This window comes from Spinacia oleracea, chromosome 3, assembly GCF_020520425.1.
Source record: "Spinacia oleracea cultivar Varoflay chromosome 3, BTI_SOV_V1, whole genome shotgun sequence".
NCBI lineage: Eukaryota > Viridiplantae > Streptophyta > Magnoliopsida > Caryophyllales > Amaranthaceae > Spinacia > Spinacia oleracea.
In genome coordinates this window covers 52065319-52083594 of record NC_079489.1, presented here as the reverse complement: position 1 = coordinate 52083594, position 18276 = coordinate 52065319, and the positions used below count along the sequence as shown (strand labels likewise).

Genomic DNA, 18276 nt, shown 5'->3' with positions numbered 1-18276 from the left:
TACATTTACCTAGAAAATTAATAACAATTTGATTAATTAAGTTTTTTTCCTTATTCAACTTTGTCTTATAATAACGAATATCATGCATAAATGAAAAATATATGTTAGCATGTTTGTCAAAATTAATTGTGTCTTCTACTTTGTATAATTCAGTAAAGCATTTGATCGATACAAGATCACAAATATAGTTAATAATAAGTGTATCGCTATTCGACGCCCGCCCACGCTAAAAACGCCCTACTATTCATAGTGAAAGTACAGAAATACCCTTATAAAAACTTACCCCTCCCTTTCATTTTTTTTTACCCTTCTCACCTCACCTTTCCCTCACCTCTCTCTCAACCCCCCTTCCCCACCAACTGGCTGCCGGAATGTCGCCGGAAAAATGAAATTCCGGCGAGTATTTTTTTTACCCCTTTTATAATTCGCCGGAAAACTGAAATTCATACATGTTTCTTCATTATTCGCCGGAAAACTGAAACTCCGGAAAACGTTTGTTTCTTCATAATTCATGTGGGAGTTGCGGCGGTGTATATAGTCGTGAAATTTGTCTCGGAAAATCGGCTCCCGGAAAGCTCGTAAGCATCAATGGAGGAGGTAAAAATGGTGTTTTTTTTTATTATTATTATTAAATTCTGGCGCACACCATTTGCATTGGTTCCATGAACCTGGCGCACGTTATTTGCACCAGTTCCATGAACCTGGCGCAAATTCTGTGCGTGGCTTACCATGGAACTGGCGCACAGAATTTGCGCCAGGTTCATGGAATTGGTGCAAATTCCGTGCGCCAGGTTCATGGAATTGGTGCAAATTCCGTGCGCCAGGTTCATGGAACCAATGCAATGTTTGTGCGCCAGTTACATGTCCTTCATGCAATGTTTGTGCGCCAAAACTAAATCTGAAATTCAAATTTGTTTAAATAAAATTTTATTTTTTAATGTAAAGTTATTCGAATTAGTATTATAATTAGTTAATTTAATAATTATTTATTTAAGAAAATTATGTTAGTGATTTTAGAAATTTGTAGAAATTGAAATTATATAGTTATTTTAAAATTTATTTATTTTAGAATTTATGTTAGTTATTATGCGCAAAATTAATATTATAATTTATTAATTTAATTTTTATTTAGTTTAGAAAATTATGTTAGGAATTTTAGAATTTATTTATTTTAGAATTTATATATTTTAGAAATTATGTTAGTTATTATGCGCAAAGTTAGAATATAATATGATAATTAAATTTTTATTTAATTTAGAAAATTATGTTAGTGATTTTAGAAAGTATGTTAGTTATTACGCGCAAAGTAACATTATTTTAAAAATTATATGTTAATTTAATTGTTATTTAATTTAGAATTACATGTTCATTTAGGAAAATTTAGAAATTACATGTGTAATTTTAATTGTTATTTTATTTGGAAATTATATTTTAATTTAATTTTTATGAATTTTAGAAATTATGTTAGTGATTTTAATTATTAAATTATGTTTTATTATAGGCCCCACTTCCGGATTATGGTGGCGACGGTGTTGATTATAGTTATCTATTTGCAACAAATGAAATATTCGATGGATTTGAAAACGCAGCGAATTGGGCAAAGCAAGTGGCTATCGGATCGGGGTTCATATTGATAAGTACGTAGCTCGTACAAAACGACGCAAAAAGATGGTCGTAAGTACCGCTACTTGAAATGCGATCGGGGAAGGAGGGAAAACAATTGTAGGGATCCAGAGACCGCAAAACGACCAAACACAAAGAGTAAGGCATGTGGTTGTCGGTTTATGATTAAGTGTGAAGAACAACGAGTAGAAGAAAATAATTGGGTTATTGAGTTGCTTCATGATCGTGGCACACATAATCACACATTGATTGTATATCCCGAGGGTCACCGTGGTGTTAGTGGTCTTAGTCAGGGTGCAAAGGAAGTTGTTCGCGAGATGAACGATGCACAAGCAAAGCCAAAAAATATTATGGTGGCCATTAAAAACAAGTTTCCAGATGAACATCCCAACATGAGGCACATTTATAACATCAAAGAAAAGATGAGACGAGAAGGTTCAGAAGGAAGAAACGTTGCTGAGCAGATGTTGCATCTAGCCAGAGAGCACGACTACATAAATTGGGTCTCTTGCAGTGACCGTACGAGTAAAGTCATAAACCGCGCATTCTTAGCTCACCCTGCAATGGTGGAGGTGTTACGCACATATCCACTGGTTATTGGTATGGATTCGACGTACAAGACTAACAGATATGAATTTCCTGTCTTGGAGATTGTTGGTGTGACACCGACAAATCAGAATTTCCTAATCGCCTATGAATTTATGAAAGACGAGACTGCAGCGAGCTACCGTTGGGTGTTACAGAAGTTGAAGCTGCTCCTCGGGGAGGGTGTCATTCCCTCGGCAATATTGACGGACAAAGAGGGTGGTCTAATGAGACCTGTCGCCGAGGTTTTTCCAAATTCCAGACATTTGCTATGTACTTGGCATATCAACAACGACGTGGAGGCTCGCGTATCATTTTTGTGCAACAAGAACAAAGACGTTGATCGAGCGTTCAAGAACGGAGTTTGGAAAAGAATCATGGAGGCGACGACTGTGGAAGAATATGATCGTGCAGTTGCAAGCATGGAAGATCGCTATGTAAGATGGCAGAGAGTTATCGATTATATGAACAACACATGGCTTACTGATCATAGGCATAAGTTTGTTCTAGCTTGGACGAATGAGGTCCTTCACTTTGGCAACATAACGACTTGTAGGGTCGAGAGTCAGCACTCTGTCGTAAAGAGTTGGCTTGGAAGTTCGCAAGGGTCATTGGACACTGTTTTTAGAAAAGTGCATGCTTCTATCATTAACCAAGTTACAGAGATTAAAAATGGATTAGAGAGTTCAAGGCGGCGACATGGTGCGTTATTCAAGAGTTATCTATACCAACACCTTGTTGGTCATGTGTCCCATCATGCTTTGGAGCTTATTTTGGAAGAACATACGAGGATGCGACAGTTAAGTACCGAAGTTTTTGAGAGGTGTGGTTGTGCTAAATTGTCCACTCATGGACTCCCATGTGCTTGCAACATATATATGGCGGTCCAAGGTGGAGTTGGTTTGTATCTTGACCTTGTCCATCGATTTTGGAGGACCTTGGAGATCGGAGATGGGGCGGACATTCCTGAGTTTGTGGAGGAGTCCGCACAAGTCGTTGAGCTATTCCGATCCCTTGTCGATGACGTGTTAGCTCGAGATATTGCAGTTGTTCGAGATATTTCGAGAATCGTTCACGATGAGTTGCATCCCAAGAATGCGGGTTTTGAGGAACCGGAACCCAACTTAACTAGGAGAGGGAGACCAAGGAAACAAAGAAACTCCACTACAAGGAATCTCAGTTTTGTCGAACATGTGCGTAATATGGGTCCTCGTCGGAGTTGTGATCAAGGGTCGTCGTCAATGAGCACCCAACAAACGAGGTCTTCATTAGGTAATTATCAAATTATATATATATACATATATATGTTAGAGTTTGTTTTATATTAAATCGTTAATGTTGGTTATATTTTATTTTTCATTAGGAAGCTATATGAGCATTGATCTAATCCCACCTGGTTTCAAAGAGTGGTTACCTCAATTCATGTTGCAGTATATTAGAGGATACTGTGATGTAATCCCTGACGGGAACTGCGGATTCCGATGTGCCGCAGAGTTTTTCTTGGGTGATCAAGAACGATATGGTGAGATTCGATCAACGCTTGTTGGAGAGATCGGAAAGCTTGAACAATACCGCCATATATACCGTCCTGATTCTATTGCTAATGTCTCGTGGCGTATAAATTGGAGAGGTGGACGGTGTGGAGAGGAACATTGGATGATTACCGAATGTGACTTATGGCCTCTTGCCACACACTTCAATGCGGTCGTTGTCATCTTGAGTATCGGCAATCGTGGTGGTTTATTTCCTAACTTCACTATTCTTCCATTGGAAAACAGGTACGAATCTAATTAATTATACATACATTATTATGCATATATATATGTTTAATCAATTTTCCATGCTTGATTGAAATTCAAAACAGGTATGAATCCACAAGGCCAACCAAATAGATCGTGTTGGCATTTGTAAATACCAATCACTATATTCTTCTGGATTTGACTCCTGATTTTCCGTTACCACCCATACCACCGCGTTGGAGAGAATTGGCAGATTACAGCGTTCTTGAATGGGAATCAAGATATCAGACTAGGAGACAAGCTTGGGATCGATATTCAGATGAGTTTAATTTTAGGAGGGGTAGATCATAGTGTAATTTAACTATTTATGTTGTAATAAACTAACTGAATTATGTTGTGCTTCATTTTAGTTTGTATTAATTAAAAGACTTTGACGTAGTTACTTTGATTTAGTTATTTGGAAATGCGATGTTAACGAAATTACTTATAAAAGTCAAATATAAACTAAACAAACAAAATCATCCCAAATTAAATTACAAATTCCATTCTAAACGTCCAAACAAACACGAATTAGAAAGTCCAAATAAACACGAATTACAAAGTCCAAATAAACACGAATTACAAAGCCCAAATAAAAATTGAAATACAAAGTCCAATGCAACTGAAGTTCATGAAAAGCTATTACAGTCACTGAGAATGCAAAATAAAGTTCCAATCATCCAATAACTTCTGGGCGGCTATCACCATCGGGTGATGAGGATCATTATGAGCTTCAATAAGTCCATGAACGACTTGGTTATATCGCCCAATCCACTGCAATATGAATTTAGGAAAATGTTAACGACAACCAAATGTTTAAAAAATACAATTATAAAAGTAAATAGACTTACGTATTCAGTGTGAGAGCGGTCAGGTACAACTACAGTCGGTGGAAATGCAGCAAAAGCAGGACAAATGTACGGATGAGAGTGACCCATAAACCATGTATCATAATCATCTTCGCACAAGTAAGGCACACCATCTGGAACAGGAGTCAGAGACGCGAGAATCAAACTGGCAGCATAACCATCGGCTGCGAAACGTTTCCACAACTTGTCTATATGTGTCAAGTCATGAAACTCCACCTCATACTTCCTCGAGTTAGGTGGCCGATACGCTTTACCAAAGAAAATGACTTTCTGCGGAACACGCTGCACATAACCCAATTGCCGAGTAACCCGATCAGGGTTGTACATTTCGCCAATGTCACGATAACATATGGGCCCAATATAAGTAGTCCTCGGACAAGGTGCGGCGGGGTTGGCGCCAAATGGCGTCCACAAAACCTACGAATAATGACAACATCAACAAAATATTATAACTAATATAAAACATAAGCAATATGCACTTAAAACAATTAATTATGTTTGTTATATTACCTGCTCTGGTGTGAGCTTGTCTAATCGAGCACGAAACGATGCCAACCTAGTCTGATCCTTACTCTCTGGAGCATAAACCCATCTCAATGCACGAGGATCACTATGTCCTATATCCTTCCTGACTGATCGTGGTCGGAAGCATGGAAAATGCTCGTATATCCACGCCTGAAGAAGCGTGAGACAACCTCCAATACCTCGTGACTCTGATCGTGTAGCCATACCCAGCTGGCGATAAAGAAAGGATAAGCAAGCTGAGCCCCAAGAGTAGCTCGGTACACGAACCAAATGATCTAGATTACGTAAGATCTGCGAGCGAACCCGACTTCTACTCTTATCGGTAAACAAACAACATCCAATAGCAGTCAATAGCCAACCAGTCATCTCACAATCTGGGTCCCTAGCCAATCCCTCCAAATTGCCAATAATAGTAGAAGTCTTCACACAACCGCGCTGCCATATAGGCGCTTTCCCTGCTTTAAGGGTCGCCTCATCGCTCACCTGAAGAAACTCAAGAATAAGGCTCATAAGAGATCTACTCGCGTCGTCGTAGGTACAACTCACTACACTCCCCTCAACAGGAATCCCAAGTATCGCCTGAACGTCATGCAACATGATCGTCATCTCTCCAAATGGCAAGTGAAAAGTGTTCGTTTCTGGTTGCCACCTCTCCACGAAAGCTGAAATCAAAGGAGCGTCAATGTGGGATGCCATCAAAAATGGCAAATGACTTAACGAACTTTCACCTAGCTTATCTCGCAGATCTTCTTTCATTCCACGATACCACTTCATTAGCCGCTTACATACCACTACTCTACTCTGGCAATGCAATTTACCTCGATCGGACGTGGCTTCCCATAAGGACCTCGCAACGTGAGCCGGGTAGCTAGGAATAACGCTACCGTCTGAAGGACCTCCGCCCATCGAGCCAGTAACTAACCATGTATCTCTAGTCCCCTTATCTCTACGACAACGTCCGGTGGTACTCATACTCCCCTCAGGGTTACGAATAAACTTCCCTTTACGTCGATGAATAGTAATAGGAGCATTAGAGTCGCGCACGACGACGCGAGGTGGAATGACTGGCTCCTCATCGCCCTTAGAACCATCATCCTCATTGCCCCCAGAACCCTCATCCTCATTGCCCTCAGAACCCTCATCCTCATCGGCCTCAGAACCCTCATCCTCATCGCCCTCAGAATCCACGTCATAGTCATGGCAAACCTTCGACCCATGAGAAGACTGAGGTGGCGAGCTATTCAACTACGCCTGGGGTGAGGTGGATTGCAAGGCGTTATCCAAAGCAGTTGTGAAGTCCTCCAAGTCCTCCTCAATATACTCCTCACCCAATGGTAAACCATCTCTCTCTCTCTCTCTCTCTCTCTCTCTCTCTCTCTCTCTCTCTCCTAACCGAAGCATTTTACACACCGACTTCTCGTATGCCTCACTCCAGAACCAACAACGACATCATTCACATCATCCACATTATCCTCATCGAATTCGACGTTGGTCTTCGTAAGTCGCTATTATTCAAACGTGACATATATTAGGTTGATTTTCATTAAAAATTAATTCCTCCATTAATATTCAATTATATTTTCAAATCGATTCAAAATTACGTTACTCATTTATAAAGTGCTAAATATTGCTAATAAAATATTCAAAATTACGTTACTCATTTCTAGTGTTGCTAAATATTCTAACATGACATATGCTTGTTAACAACTATTGATTCTTAATACCAACGTGACCTGGATTACATTTTTAAATTTTTATTAGCGTGACACATACTTGTTACCAAACTAACATTTATATATCGTTTAAACGCTAATAATTTTATAATACATTTTGATATTATTTACTATATTTTTATTTATATAAACTATGATGTATATAATAATTTAATAATATTTACTAACATTTATCAATTAATAATATTCCCTAACATCAATTAAAAATATTCCCTAACTTTAATAATTAATTCCGTTAACATAATAAATTCCCTAACATTAATAATTAACTAAAATATTATATTGCATAATCTAAATTAAAACAGATAATTAAATAATAAAAAAATCGAAAATTATAAAAATTAAATTATAATTCAGTAATATAGTACAACAATAATAAATTAAAAAAAAAAAATTCAAATTTCAAAAACTCAGAATTCCCGCCCACGCACACAACTTGCGTCGCCTACCCTGTCAACCGCGCACAGCCTGTGCGCCGGTGACATAGGGGTGGTGCACCAGATCTGCACGAACCCCATGTCACCGGCGCACAGGCTGTGCGCGGCTGACACGGTTGGCCACGCAAATGGTGTGCGCCACCCAACTCCATGAAAATAAAAATATAAAAAATTCAATTACCTTTAACGCCGGCGGTTGTGGAGGAGACAAAGGCGTCTATGTGGGTCTCCTCTTTGAAGCCATTGACGTTGACAATCTCACCGGCGACAACCAGCGTCGTGGGCGGCGAAACAGGCTTCGTGGGCAGCGAAACAGGGGTTGGAATAACAGGGGTCGCGCAAGAGGGGGGTCGCGCAGCCCACGCACACTACTTGCGTCGCGGAATAACAGGGGTTGCTCCGGCGGCTATGGTGCGTGCAAGAGGGGCGTGCAAGAGGGGTTGCTCCAGCGGCTATGGTTCCGGTCGGGTTTGCTCGACAAATATAACAGAGAAACAGGGAGGAAGGGAAAGAGCAGGAGGAGAGGGGTGATGAGGGAGTTGAAAATATGGGTTAACAAACCCGACCGGAGTTGGGCTGAGACGCGGCAGCGCAAATCTAAGGCTGCCGGCAGGAGGAGGAGAGGGAGGAAGGGAAAGAGCAGAGAAGGAGAAGGGTGATGAGGGAGGGGGGGTGAATTTGATTTTAAAGGGCAGAATCGTACTTTCACGTAAAAAATTAGGGCGTTATTAACGGAACAGGGCGTCGAATAACAATCCCCAATAATAAACCCCATGTATCTACAAAGAAAATACATATACTTAGCTAAGTTAAAGAAAAACAATTTGTTAAAACATACTCCCTCCGTCCCGGAATACTCGCAACGGTTTGATGGGACACGCTTGCCAATACACAACTTTGACCATCAATATCTTCAATTATATATTATAAAAACTTATAAAATATGAATATTTTGAAAATATATATTAAGATGAAGCTAATCATATATTATATGTTAACACTTATTTTCATATACTATAAATAAAATAGGGTTAAAGTGAATTATGTGAATATTGCAAAAAGTCAAATCGTTGCGAGTATTATGGGACAAATGGAATACTTGTTCAATATGTTTATACGAGTATTATAATATACGGAGTAAGCAAAATGAAATGAGAAAATTTAAAAAAACAAATCCACGGACACAAGTGTAATCAAATCATATTTGTGTATTTGCCAAAGTGCCAAACTTCAACAAAATTAAAACAAAAAGATACGGAGTAGCAAGAAAAATTCTGACTAAACACAAAATCCAAGGAAAGAAGACATGCCTACCCCTGATAGCTGCAGAGCATAAAGGGAAGCAAGAAAATTTGGCGAGAGTTTACTTCAATTTCTACACCGCTACCGTTAGCGATAGAACGCTACAATTACTCACGTTTGCCAAAATCTAGTAAAACGCTACCTCCACCGCTAACCGCTACTTTAATCGCTACTTCACCAAACACTCTTATTTTATTTGAATAGAGTTTTGACTAGGTCCAACCGCTAACCGCTACTTAAAACTCTACCGCCGAACAGGGCCTAGACCCGTGCACGCAAGGATTTTGATTATTTTTTTCCCAAAATATTTAACTGAATATCCCCAAACTACGGCATAGTTATAACATTTTTAAAATACTCGTTTAAATTTATTCATCTAATATATATATATTTAAAATGCTAATATGATAGTGCGACTAAAATATTGAGTGATATATTTTCCATTATTAATAGAGATTTGACTAAAATATTACCAATTTAGAATAATATTACGTCGTATCTATTATTGTCATAATTTATAAACTAAATTTGTTTTCATGCATAAATAGTTTATAAAAAAGGTAGACAATAAAAATAAAATAAAACATATACACTTTTTTGGGAAAGTGGTTTTGATTTCTTGTTTGAAGATTAGTTCGTTTTGATGTTCGTTAAACGTCGCACTGTAAAAGGAGATTATAAAAAATGTATTCAGGCTTACTATGAATGTAAGTAAGTCTTTCATAGATTACAAGATTGGATTTCCCTCTTATCTTTGATAGGATATGGTGTTATTGTGTAACAAGGCCTCTCGGAGAGTTAGATACTGTGAAATGCATGGCCGTGCTCATAATGGTTAAGGGTTAACCTTATGTAAAAGTTTAATAGTTGAACTCAGTAATCCGAGAAACGCTTCTAGACCTAATAAGGATGGCTTGGATCTAACCTTATGTTCAGCAAGTAACACTAAGCGACAAAGGAATGCGAATGCACACTTGTCTAAAAGACATGTGGGAGACTGAAGGAAATGTGTCCTTCACCTAAGGACCATTAGTCTAATACCAAGGTTCAGATTAATTGAGAAATAATTGATTCAATAGGATCAAGTGACCGGAACAGCTAGTTGGAGCAATGTTTCAGACCAGTGAGTTATAATCCTTATTAGGCTCACATCTTAATCTTGACTGAACCTACAAGGTCACACCAATGACATAAAATATATTTCCATATTGAATGAATCGGAAATTCATTTGATGGCTTTTCAAGAAATTAGTTCGGAAAACATAAATATACGATGAGACGTTGGATCGTAATTGTATATCGTATTGTGTATATCGTCGGCCGGAGCCGGACGATTAATCGTATAGTTCGACGTTGGAACGCCAAGTACTATACGATAAAGCATTGGCCGAAAGGCCATCGGACGCATACAAGGAGATCCCGTCCCACGAGCCATAGGGCGTAAGCGCAATGCCCATGGGCGTAGCAGCAGCGCGAAAAGCAACACAACAGCACATGGCCCACGGCCTTGCTGCCTACTGCGTGTTAGCCACATAGCATAACACAACAGCGCTACATCGCTTGCTGGCTTGGGCGCGGCCCAAGTGATATGTGTATTTTATATATAGTTTTTACCCCCGTCCCTTAGTACTTTTCTGCGTTAAATGAGCTCTTAGGGGCCATTTTTAGCACTAATTTGTGTTATGAGTGTGCCTTGAGTTTTCAGCTTGGTTTATTGAGAAATTGGCCTTTTTAGGCTCGTTTCATGATGATATAGGCCACTACACGGTTACCGAGTAGGTTCGGGATGATCACGGTCGACCCTTGGGAGCCTAGGATACCTATGATTGAGCCCCGAGAGTTAGAGTTTGTGCTATGAGTGAAGAACGGTGCATTCTGCTAATCGCCCTACGACTGGAGGGCGAATGGAGAAAATCGGGCAAGAAAAGGGACCATTTACAAGTTTCAACATGCGGCCGATCGGGCGGCTTCGCTGGTGCCCATCGGGCACCCATCCTGCAGGCCATATGAGGATTTTCTCATCCGCCCGATCGGGCGGAACTTCGCCCGATCGACCTGTTTTTTTAGCAGCTCGATTTTCTCATCCGCCCGATCGGACGACAACCTCCAGCGCATTTTCGCTTACTTTATTCCGGTTTTTTTATGTTTTGGGCAAGACTATAAATATAGCCCTTAGTAATTTTGTTGAAACATCTTATTTCTAGTTTCAAACACTTAGTTTATTCTTATTACTTAGATTATTCTCTCAATTGTTGCAAAACACTTAGTTTTATTTTCAATCAAAAATTCAAGCTTTCATTATTCATTGTTCAATTCCTTAGGTATTTTTTCTTACCTTGCTTTATTATTTTGTTCTAATTATGTTTTCATTGATTAATATTGTCTTAGTTATTTCAATCATGTGTGAGTAGTTCCATTCTAGGGTTTTGGGAATCCATGAACCAATATGCAGGGATGATTAATTGTTGTTGATTGTTGGTATTAGCTGTTAATTCCTATTGATTGTTTCCATTTACTTTGCGATTAGATTTGCGCGTGTCTAATTGTATTCATCTAGCAATATCAAGTTAATATTCAAGAGATGCAATTTGATGTTTAGGCTGGTTTCAATAGGTAGAATTGGAATTAATACGCAGCGAGTTAATTCTAAGTCTATGATTAGTATCGATTCGGGAGAGCATGCTAGTCTAATTAACTACTTTATTGATTATTATTGATTGTTTATCATCTTGGATTGTTGTTTATTGGTGAACCTACGCCCTAGACCTTTTAATATCTGAATTCTTTCGCTTTATTATCGTCGTAGTTTAATATCCAAACCAACTATAATCTTGTTCCCAGTAGTCTAGACCTTAGATTTAATAATAGGAAGAACGCATGTTTCCCTGTGGATTCGATCCCTACTTCACTTACTATCTTGTTATTGGACTTAGGTTTATTTTTGATTAGGCGATACGACTTTAGCCTGTCAAATTTTGGCGCCGTTGCCGGGGAAACGGTTTTATTTTCTGTTATTAATTGTTTGTTCTAGATTATTGTTTGTTACTTCTCAAAGAACTCCCGTTCCTTGAGACTGGATCTCACACTCGTTTGTAGTTTCTTTGTCTATGCCCAGGACCGTAGGTACTAGTAATCTTACTTCGTTCGATCCTAAGCTTGAAAGAACCTTTTGTAGAAGAAGAAATTTTATCGCAAAGTGTTGGAATTACTCTAACTCTGATTCTAATCATATTGTTGGCGGTCTTTTTCCTTCAGATACAGATACAGTTTCATAGATAGAGATGGCTGACGAAACAACTGAACCGAGGCTTACAGACTATTCTAAGCCCATACTGTCTGTGCTACCTAAGGCAATCATGCCTTCTATTACATGCATTGATAAATATGATTGAGAGGCACCAGTTCGGTGTGGAGAAAGGTGAAGACCCTAATCTTCACATTCAGTCCTTTAACCAATATTTCTCTACCATTAAGTAGAAGAATGTGACTCCGGAACAAACTATGGAGATATTTTTCCCATTTTCTCTGAGTGGAAAAGCAAAGTTGTGGATTAATGGGTTGAATCGAGCGGCGATGAAAATTACTAACTGGGAGTCTTTGGCCCTTGCATTCTATGTGAAATACTTCACACCTGAGAAGACAGCTCGTATGAGGAGCCAGATCATTGCTATTACTCAACAGGCAGATGAGAGTTTGTTCGAGGTCTGGGAAAGGTTCAAGGATTTGCAGAGAGAGTGCCCACACCATGGTCTACAACCGTAGTTCTTGATTCAACAATTCTACAATGGTCTGGGTAATGAATCTAGGCTAATTTTGGATTCTGCTGCTAGTGGGAGATTCATGCAACTTGCTGTGACTAGAGCTATGGAGGTGATTGAGGAGATGGTCATTCACAATGCCAGTATGAGAATCCTAGAGGCCTATCTAACAAGGGCAGTAATCATGACCTAAATTCCATAGAACAACTAACTGCCCAATTGACTGCTTTACATTACAAGTTTGATAATATGCAAGCAGCAACCTCTCAACCTACTCAACCCTGTTAGTGTAGCTGCAATGAATTCTCAATCTGTTAATGTCTGTGATAGTTGTGGGATATCTGGTCATTATGCACAAGAGTGTAGGAGCTCCACCGAACAATGTAATGCATTTCAGGCCTATAAGCAGAATAATCCGTACTCTAATTCCTACAATCAGGGGTATAAAAATAATCCCATATGGTCCTACAAGAGTACCAATATTCAGAACCCACACCAGGTTCAACATCCCCCACCACCAAAACAACCATACCCACCACGGAATAACTATAACCAACGGTCTGGTGGACCACCTGGGTTCTCTAGACAACAGACACAAGCTCCACCACCACAGCCTTAACCCACACTGTCTGATCCTATGCTAGTGGAGATGAGAAACATGATGATGCAGAAGTCTCTGAATGAAAAGGATGCTAAAATTGATGCTCTTGCCGCTCATAACAAGATCATTGATACTCAGTTGGCATAGATGGCCACTACTCTTGCAGGGAGACCCTAGGGTCAACTCCCTTCACAGCCTGAGAATAGAGAAACTGTGTAACACCCTAATAATTCCTTGCTTTTATAAAACCATTTTCCAACTTAAAATAAAGGAATTACTAAAGTATCACCGCCACCGTGATAACGGTTAAGGCTATTACCAGAATTACGCAGCGGAATTAAATGTCAACTAACTTTTAAAAACCATAATTAATGAAATATTGAGGCCTCCTACAATTTGGAACCATAATGGCCCAAAACCCAAAATATAAATAATTCAAACATTTCAAACATAATTAAAATATTAAATAAAATAGTTTCAAAGAACGAAAGCATGCAACTCTCTCAATCATCCCAAGCCACATGATTTCGATCGTACTTGATCTACCAACCTGCTATATTATTCTACTCCCCAACAATGCAAGTGCAAATGATGGATCATCATAGGGTCATTAAGGCAAATGCCATGACCAGAAACACACAAAGCACGTAGTCAGCAAAAGCTGAGTACTTACAAGCATAGAGTAAATGAAACTAAAACATGCATCACTCACTAAGTACTAATCAACATGCAAAAGCCATATAATACTTAACAAACAATCATGAGACACAAGACTCGACTCTTGACTCGACTCTTGACTCACAATTTAATTAGAATAAGCTTCGAACGGGCCAAAAGAATAATCCACAAAGGGAAAAGGTGATGGGAGCCAACCATACACCAAATATAATAATAAAATCGGGCCATACCGACGGAATTCCTGCGCATAATATAAATGAAACAACGTCTTATATCATTAGTAGGAGTACGAGCTTTCCGGCAAGACTCCCCCCATTGTTCATACTCAAGGTATATACGTTCCAAGAGTTTTGAAGCTTGTTCGGGTTGCACTTTACGTTTATTAATATTTTAATAAAGGTGAACTCAAGACTCGACAACATGCATACATACCATTAATAAACAACAACCAAAACAATCTTATTTTAATGCTTTAAGACTTGTGATCAACCAAGCAAGACACTTGTGATATTACTACCATGTTCCTCCTCACCAAAGTGAGACTCCACATCATGCATATTAACATGAGGGTTGTGCCCTTGCACGACATATCCTAATTCATTTCATACATAATATTCCCAACTGAACCCTACATGTGCGTGAAGGAAATATGTCCTTCACCCAAGGTGCATTAAGTCTAATACCAAGGTTCAGATTAATTGCGAACAATTAATTCAGTGAGATCAAGTGATCGGAACAGCTAGCTGGAGCAATGCTTCCGATCAGTGAGTTCTAATGCATATTTGAACTCACAACTTACTCTTGACTGAACCTACAAGGTCACTGTTAGGTTATGTTTCATATGACAAAACATAAATCACGCGGAAAAACCATAAAGCCAGGAAAACATATTATTTACACATAATCATTTAGCATAGTTTAGATGTATACACTTTGTTGCGTGCCCTCCCTAGCTGCGCCCGAACCGAACAAGAACAAGTCTTTAGGACTCCAAGTGTCGTCCCTCCGTAGATAGTCCACAGCACGTCCGGATCCGCCTTAAGCTTGACCAACTAGAATCGCCCTTAAGGTAGCTTAGGAATTTCGGCTATTAGGTGCAAGTGTATGGCTGATTTTTCTTCAAAATCTTACCTTTAGAATACTTCAATTGTATCTATAAATTATGACCCTAGGCATCTATTTATAGAGGTATGGAAAAGGAACTGGAATCCTACTAGGATACGAATTAATTAAACTAGAATCCTAGTAGAACTCTTATTTAATTAATTTATCCTTTTAGGATTAGGAATTTAATCATATATCGAATCCTGATAGCTTTAGGATTCGTATAGCACGTACACAACATCGCACGAGCACCGCACACTCGCGCAGGCCTTGCGGCCCACGCTGAGCGCACAGCGCTCGGCCCATGCTGCTGCATGTGTCCGCGCGCGCGCCCAAGGCCTTGGCTGGGCCTGGCCTTGCGCTGGGCCTGGTCGAGGCTTGGCGTGTGTTGGTGATGCGTGTGGCTTGCTGGGCGATGGCCTGGCTTCGTGTTGGGCCTTCGTCTAGCGAGCCTCGTCCGATGCTAATTCGTACGATACGCTTCCGATTAAATTTCCGATTCCGGAAATCATTTCCGATACGAACAATATTTAATATTTCCGATTCCGGAATTAATTTCCGTTTCGAACAAATATTTAATATTTCCGTTTCCGGAATTATTTTCCGATTCCGATAATATTTCCGATTCTGACAATATTTTCGTTTCCGGCAATATTTCCGATTCCGGCAATATTTCCATTTCCGATAATATTTTCCGATATGTACCATGTTTTCGTTTCCGGCAACATCTACGACTTGGTTAATATTTATATTTTCGATACGATCCTAATTTCCGTTTCCGGTAATATCATCGTTTCCGGAGTATTCATTTCTTGCTTGTGACGATCTCAGCTCCCACTGAAACCAAGATCCGTCGATTCCGAATATCCATAGATGGAGTATTTAATGCCATTAAATACTTGATCCGTTTACGTACTATTTGTGTGACCCTACGGGTTCAGTCAAGAGTAAGCTGTGGATTAATATCATTAATTCCACTTGAACTGAAGCGGCCTCTAGCTAGGCATTCAACTCACTTGATCTCACTGAATTATTAACTTGTTAATTAATACTGAACCGCATTTATTAGACTTAATATTATATGCATACTTGGACCAAGAGCATTATTTCCTTCAGTCTCCCACTTGTCCTTAGGGACAAGTGTGCATTACCTAATTCCTTTGTCGCTCGATGCTTGCTCTTGAACATAAGGTAAGAGTTGTCATCCTTATTATGTCCAGAGGTGTTTCTCGGTTTCAGAGTTCAACTGATCAAATAAACAGATAATCATAGCCTATGATTCATCCGAGCACAGCCATGCATTTTACAGTTTCTAGCTCTCCGAGTGGCCTTGTACAACTTTTAAGCATCTCATCCCGATTTATGGGAGGACAATCCCAATCTTGCGATCTTGAGATTAGACTTCGTTTGATAGGTGATTACCTGAGCGTTGCCTTTATAGCCTTTTTTTACGGTGCGACGGTTGGTCAACGTCAAAGTAACCAGTTCTCAAACAAGTAATCTCAAATCACTCAGGTATTGAGGATTTAGTGTCTAATAATTTTAATGAAATTTACTTATGAGAGATTTTCATCTCTTACAGTAAAGTTTCATAGGTCTGTCCGATACTAGTCTTCCCAAAGTAAGTATCTATGCAAATGATTACGACATTGCCATGTCCACATAGTTCAAGAAACAAAACTACTAGTCATCTTGCATTCTAGTCGTCTAACGTTTTCTATGCGTCCAATTTTATAGAAAACTCCGACCAGGGACCTTTTTTAACTTTTGACATTCAAGTTCACTTGATAGACATTTCTTAGTCACAGGACTGGTCCTGACAGTCTATCTTGAATATATCGTCAAATTGAAGGGACTCATCATTTAATACTAAGCCAAGATTAAATGGAATATGAAAATACATTTCATATATGATAAATGTTCAATCCCGATGTTTTACAACCATGGGCCTCAAACCCATCTTTAAAACATTTCATGGAATTCAAAGCTATGCTTGATTTCCAGTGCTACAACGTGAGTGTTGCTTCTCACTTGTTGCATAGGTTTAGTTATCACGCTTTGCCAATATTAACATCCTTTTCATCGAATGTTCTTCGAGATATGATGATAAGATCTTTTGAGTATGTTTATTTTGTGATCTAGTCTTTCTTGCTACATTAGTGGTTCTACGCATTTTGCAATGAAAAACCATTAAGTCAACAGACATGTGATCTTCCCAAGTTCAGTGAAGAACTCTTTAACTTAAACAACCCTGTTTCATTGCTTCTTAGGCAATAATTACTTTTACTTCAACTGTATAGGTTGCTAGTGATGCTTTGTTTGGATTTGCTTATCCAAGCAGTTCACAGATATGTGGAAGACTTTCCAGCTTTATCTTAGAACATAGAAATTAATATTTTAATTTCCCACGAACAACTCATGGTCTCCAATCCATGTTTCTATTTCAAAACACGATGCTCTATAGCTCGTCCTTGTCAATGGTTAACTCCAAAGGAATCTTGCTTGATCCTTTGCGAGTGTTTATGCGTGTAGCATCAATATTTAGCATACTTTATTTCCTTGAATCAAGAACTACTCTTATGTACCTTTTCAATTACCATAAGTTTTTCTTGATCTCAATCTAGTTGATCTTTACTTAGATCAATAGAGATTGGTTATATGTTCGTCATGCCTAAAGCCTTACGATACGTTTTTGGCGATCCTCATATTATATCATACATGATAAATTCTTTTGCAGAATAATTCCCAATTGAATTCTATTCATGTAACTTTAGCTCATTCTAGTTTCAGTAGATACTAAATCCAGCTAAATTCTTTGACATATAATATAGGTTAAGAATCTTACTTAGATCCTTTGATGTTTAACTTAGTAAATGCTTATACATAGTTCAAACATCTTTTACTTAGATTTATTCACATGGGTCGAATATCTCCAATGGAGTCTTTTGTGTTTGATTTAGTAAATGCCATTACTTAATCCAGAACAATATTATAAGATCTTTGTGAATGGATCTTAATACCCAGTATGCACTAAGTTTCGCCTTGGTCCGTTATTGATGAATAATTTTCAAATCTAAGTCATTAGCATTTGAATGTTATTTCACAATAGAGAGATATGTGTATGACACACATAGGACCAATTAAGTTTTATGTACTCCCACTAAACTTCTTATATATCTATAAGAATCATGTACCTTTTATGAAACTAAAATACTTATTAGCTTCACTAAAATACAGTTCCAATTCCCAATTGTTTGCTTAAATCTGTACTTAGATTTCATAA

At 38.7% G+C, this 18276-nt stretch overlaps 1 protein-coding gene and 1 non-coding gene across 2 annotated transcripts; one reads left to right on the top strand and one right to left on the bottom strand.

Annotated features, from left to right (window-relative positions):
* The first annotated feature begins 1784 nt into the window (after positions 1–1784).
* LOC110800900 (uncharacterized) lies at positions 1785–4100 on the top strand. Its single transcript, XM_022006226.2, has 3 exons — positions 1785–3480; positions 3572–3986; positions 4073–4100. Exons 1-3 carry the CDS (start codon positions 1785–1787, stop codon positions 4098–4100), a joined length of 2139 nt encoding a protein of 712 aa, XP_021861918.2.
* An 8397-nt stretch (positions 4101–12497) lies between these two features.
* LOC130471104 (small nucleolar RNA R71) lies at positions 12498–12604 on the bottom strand. The gene has a single exon (XR_008931779.1). It is a non-coding gene; the product is annotated as a small nucleolar RNA R71 (small nucleolar RNA).
* Between the last annotated feature and the right edge of the window lie 5672 nt (positions 12605–18276).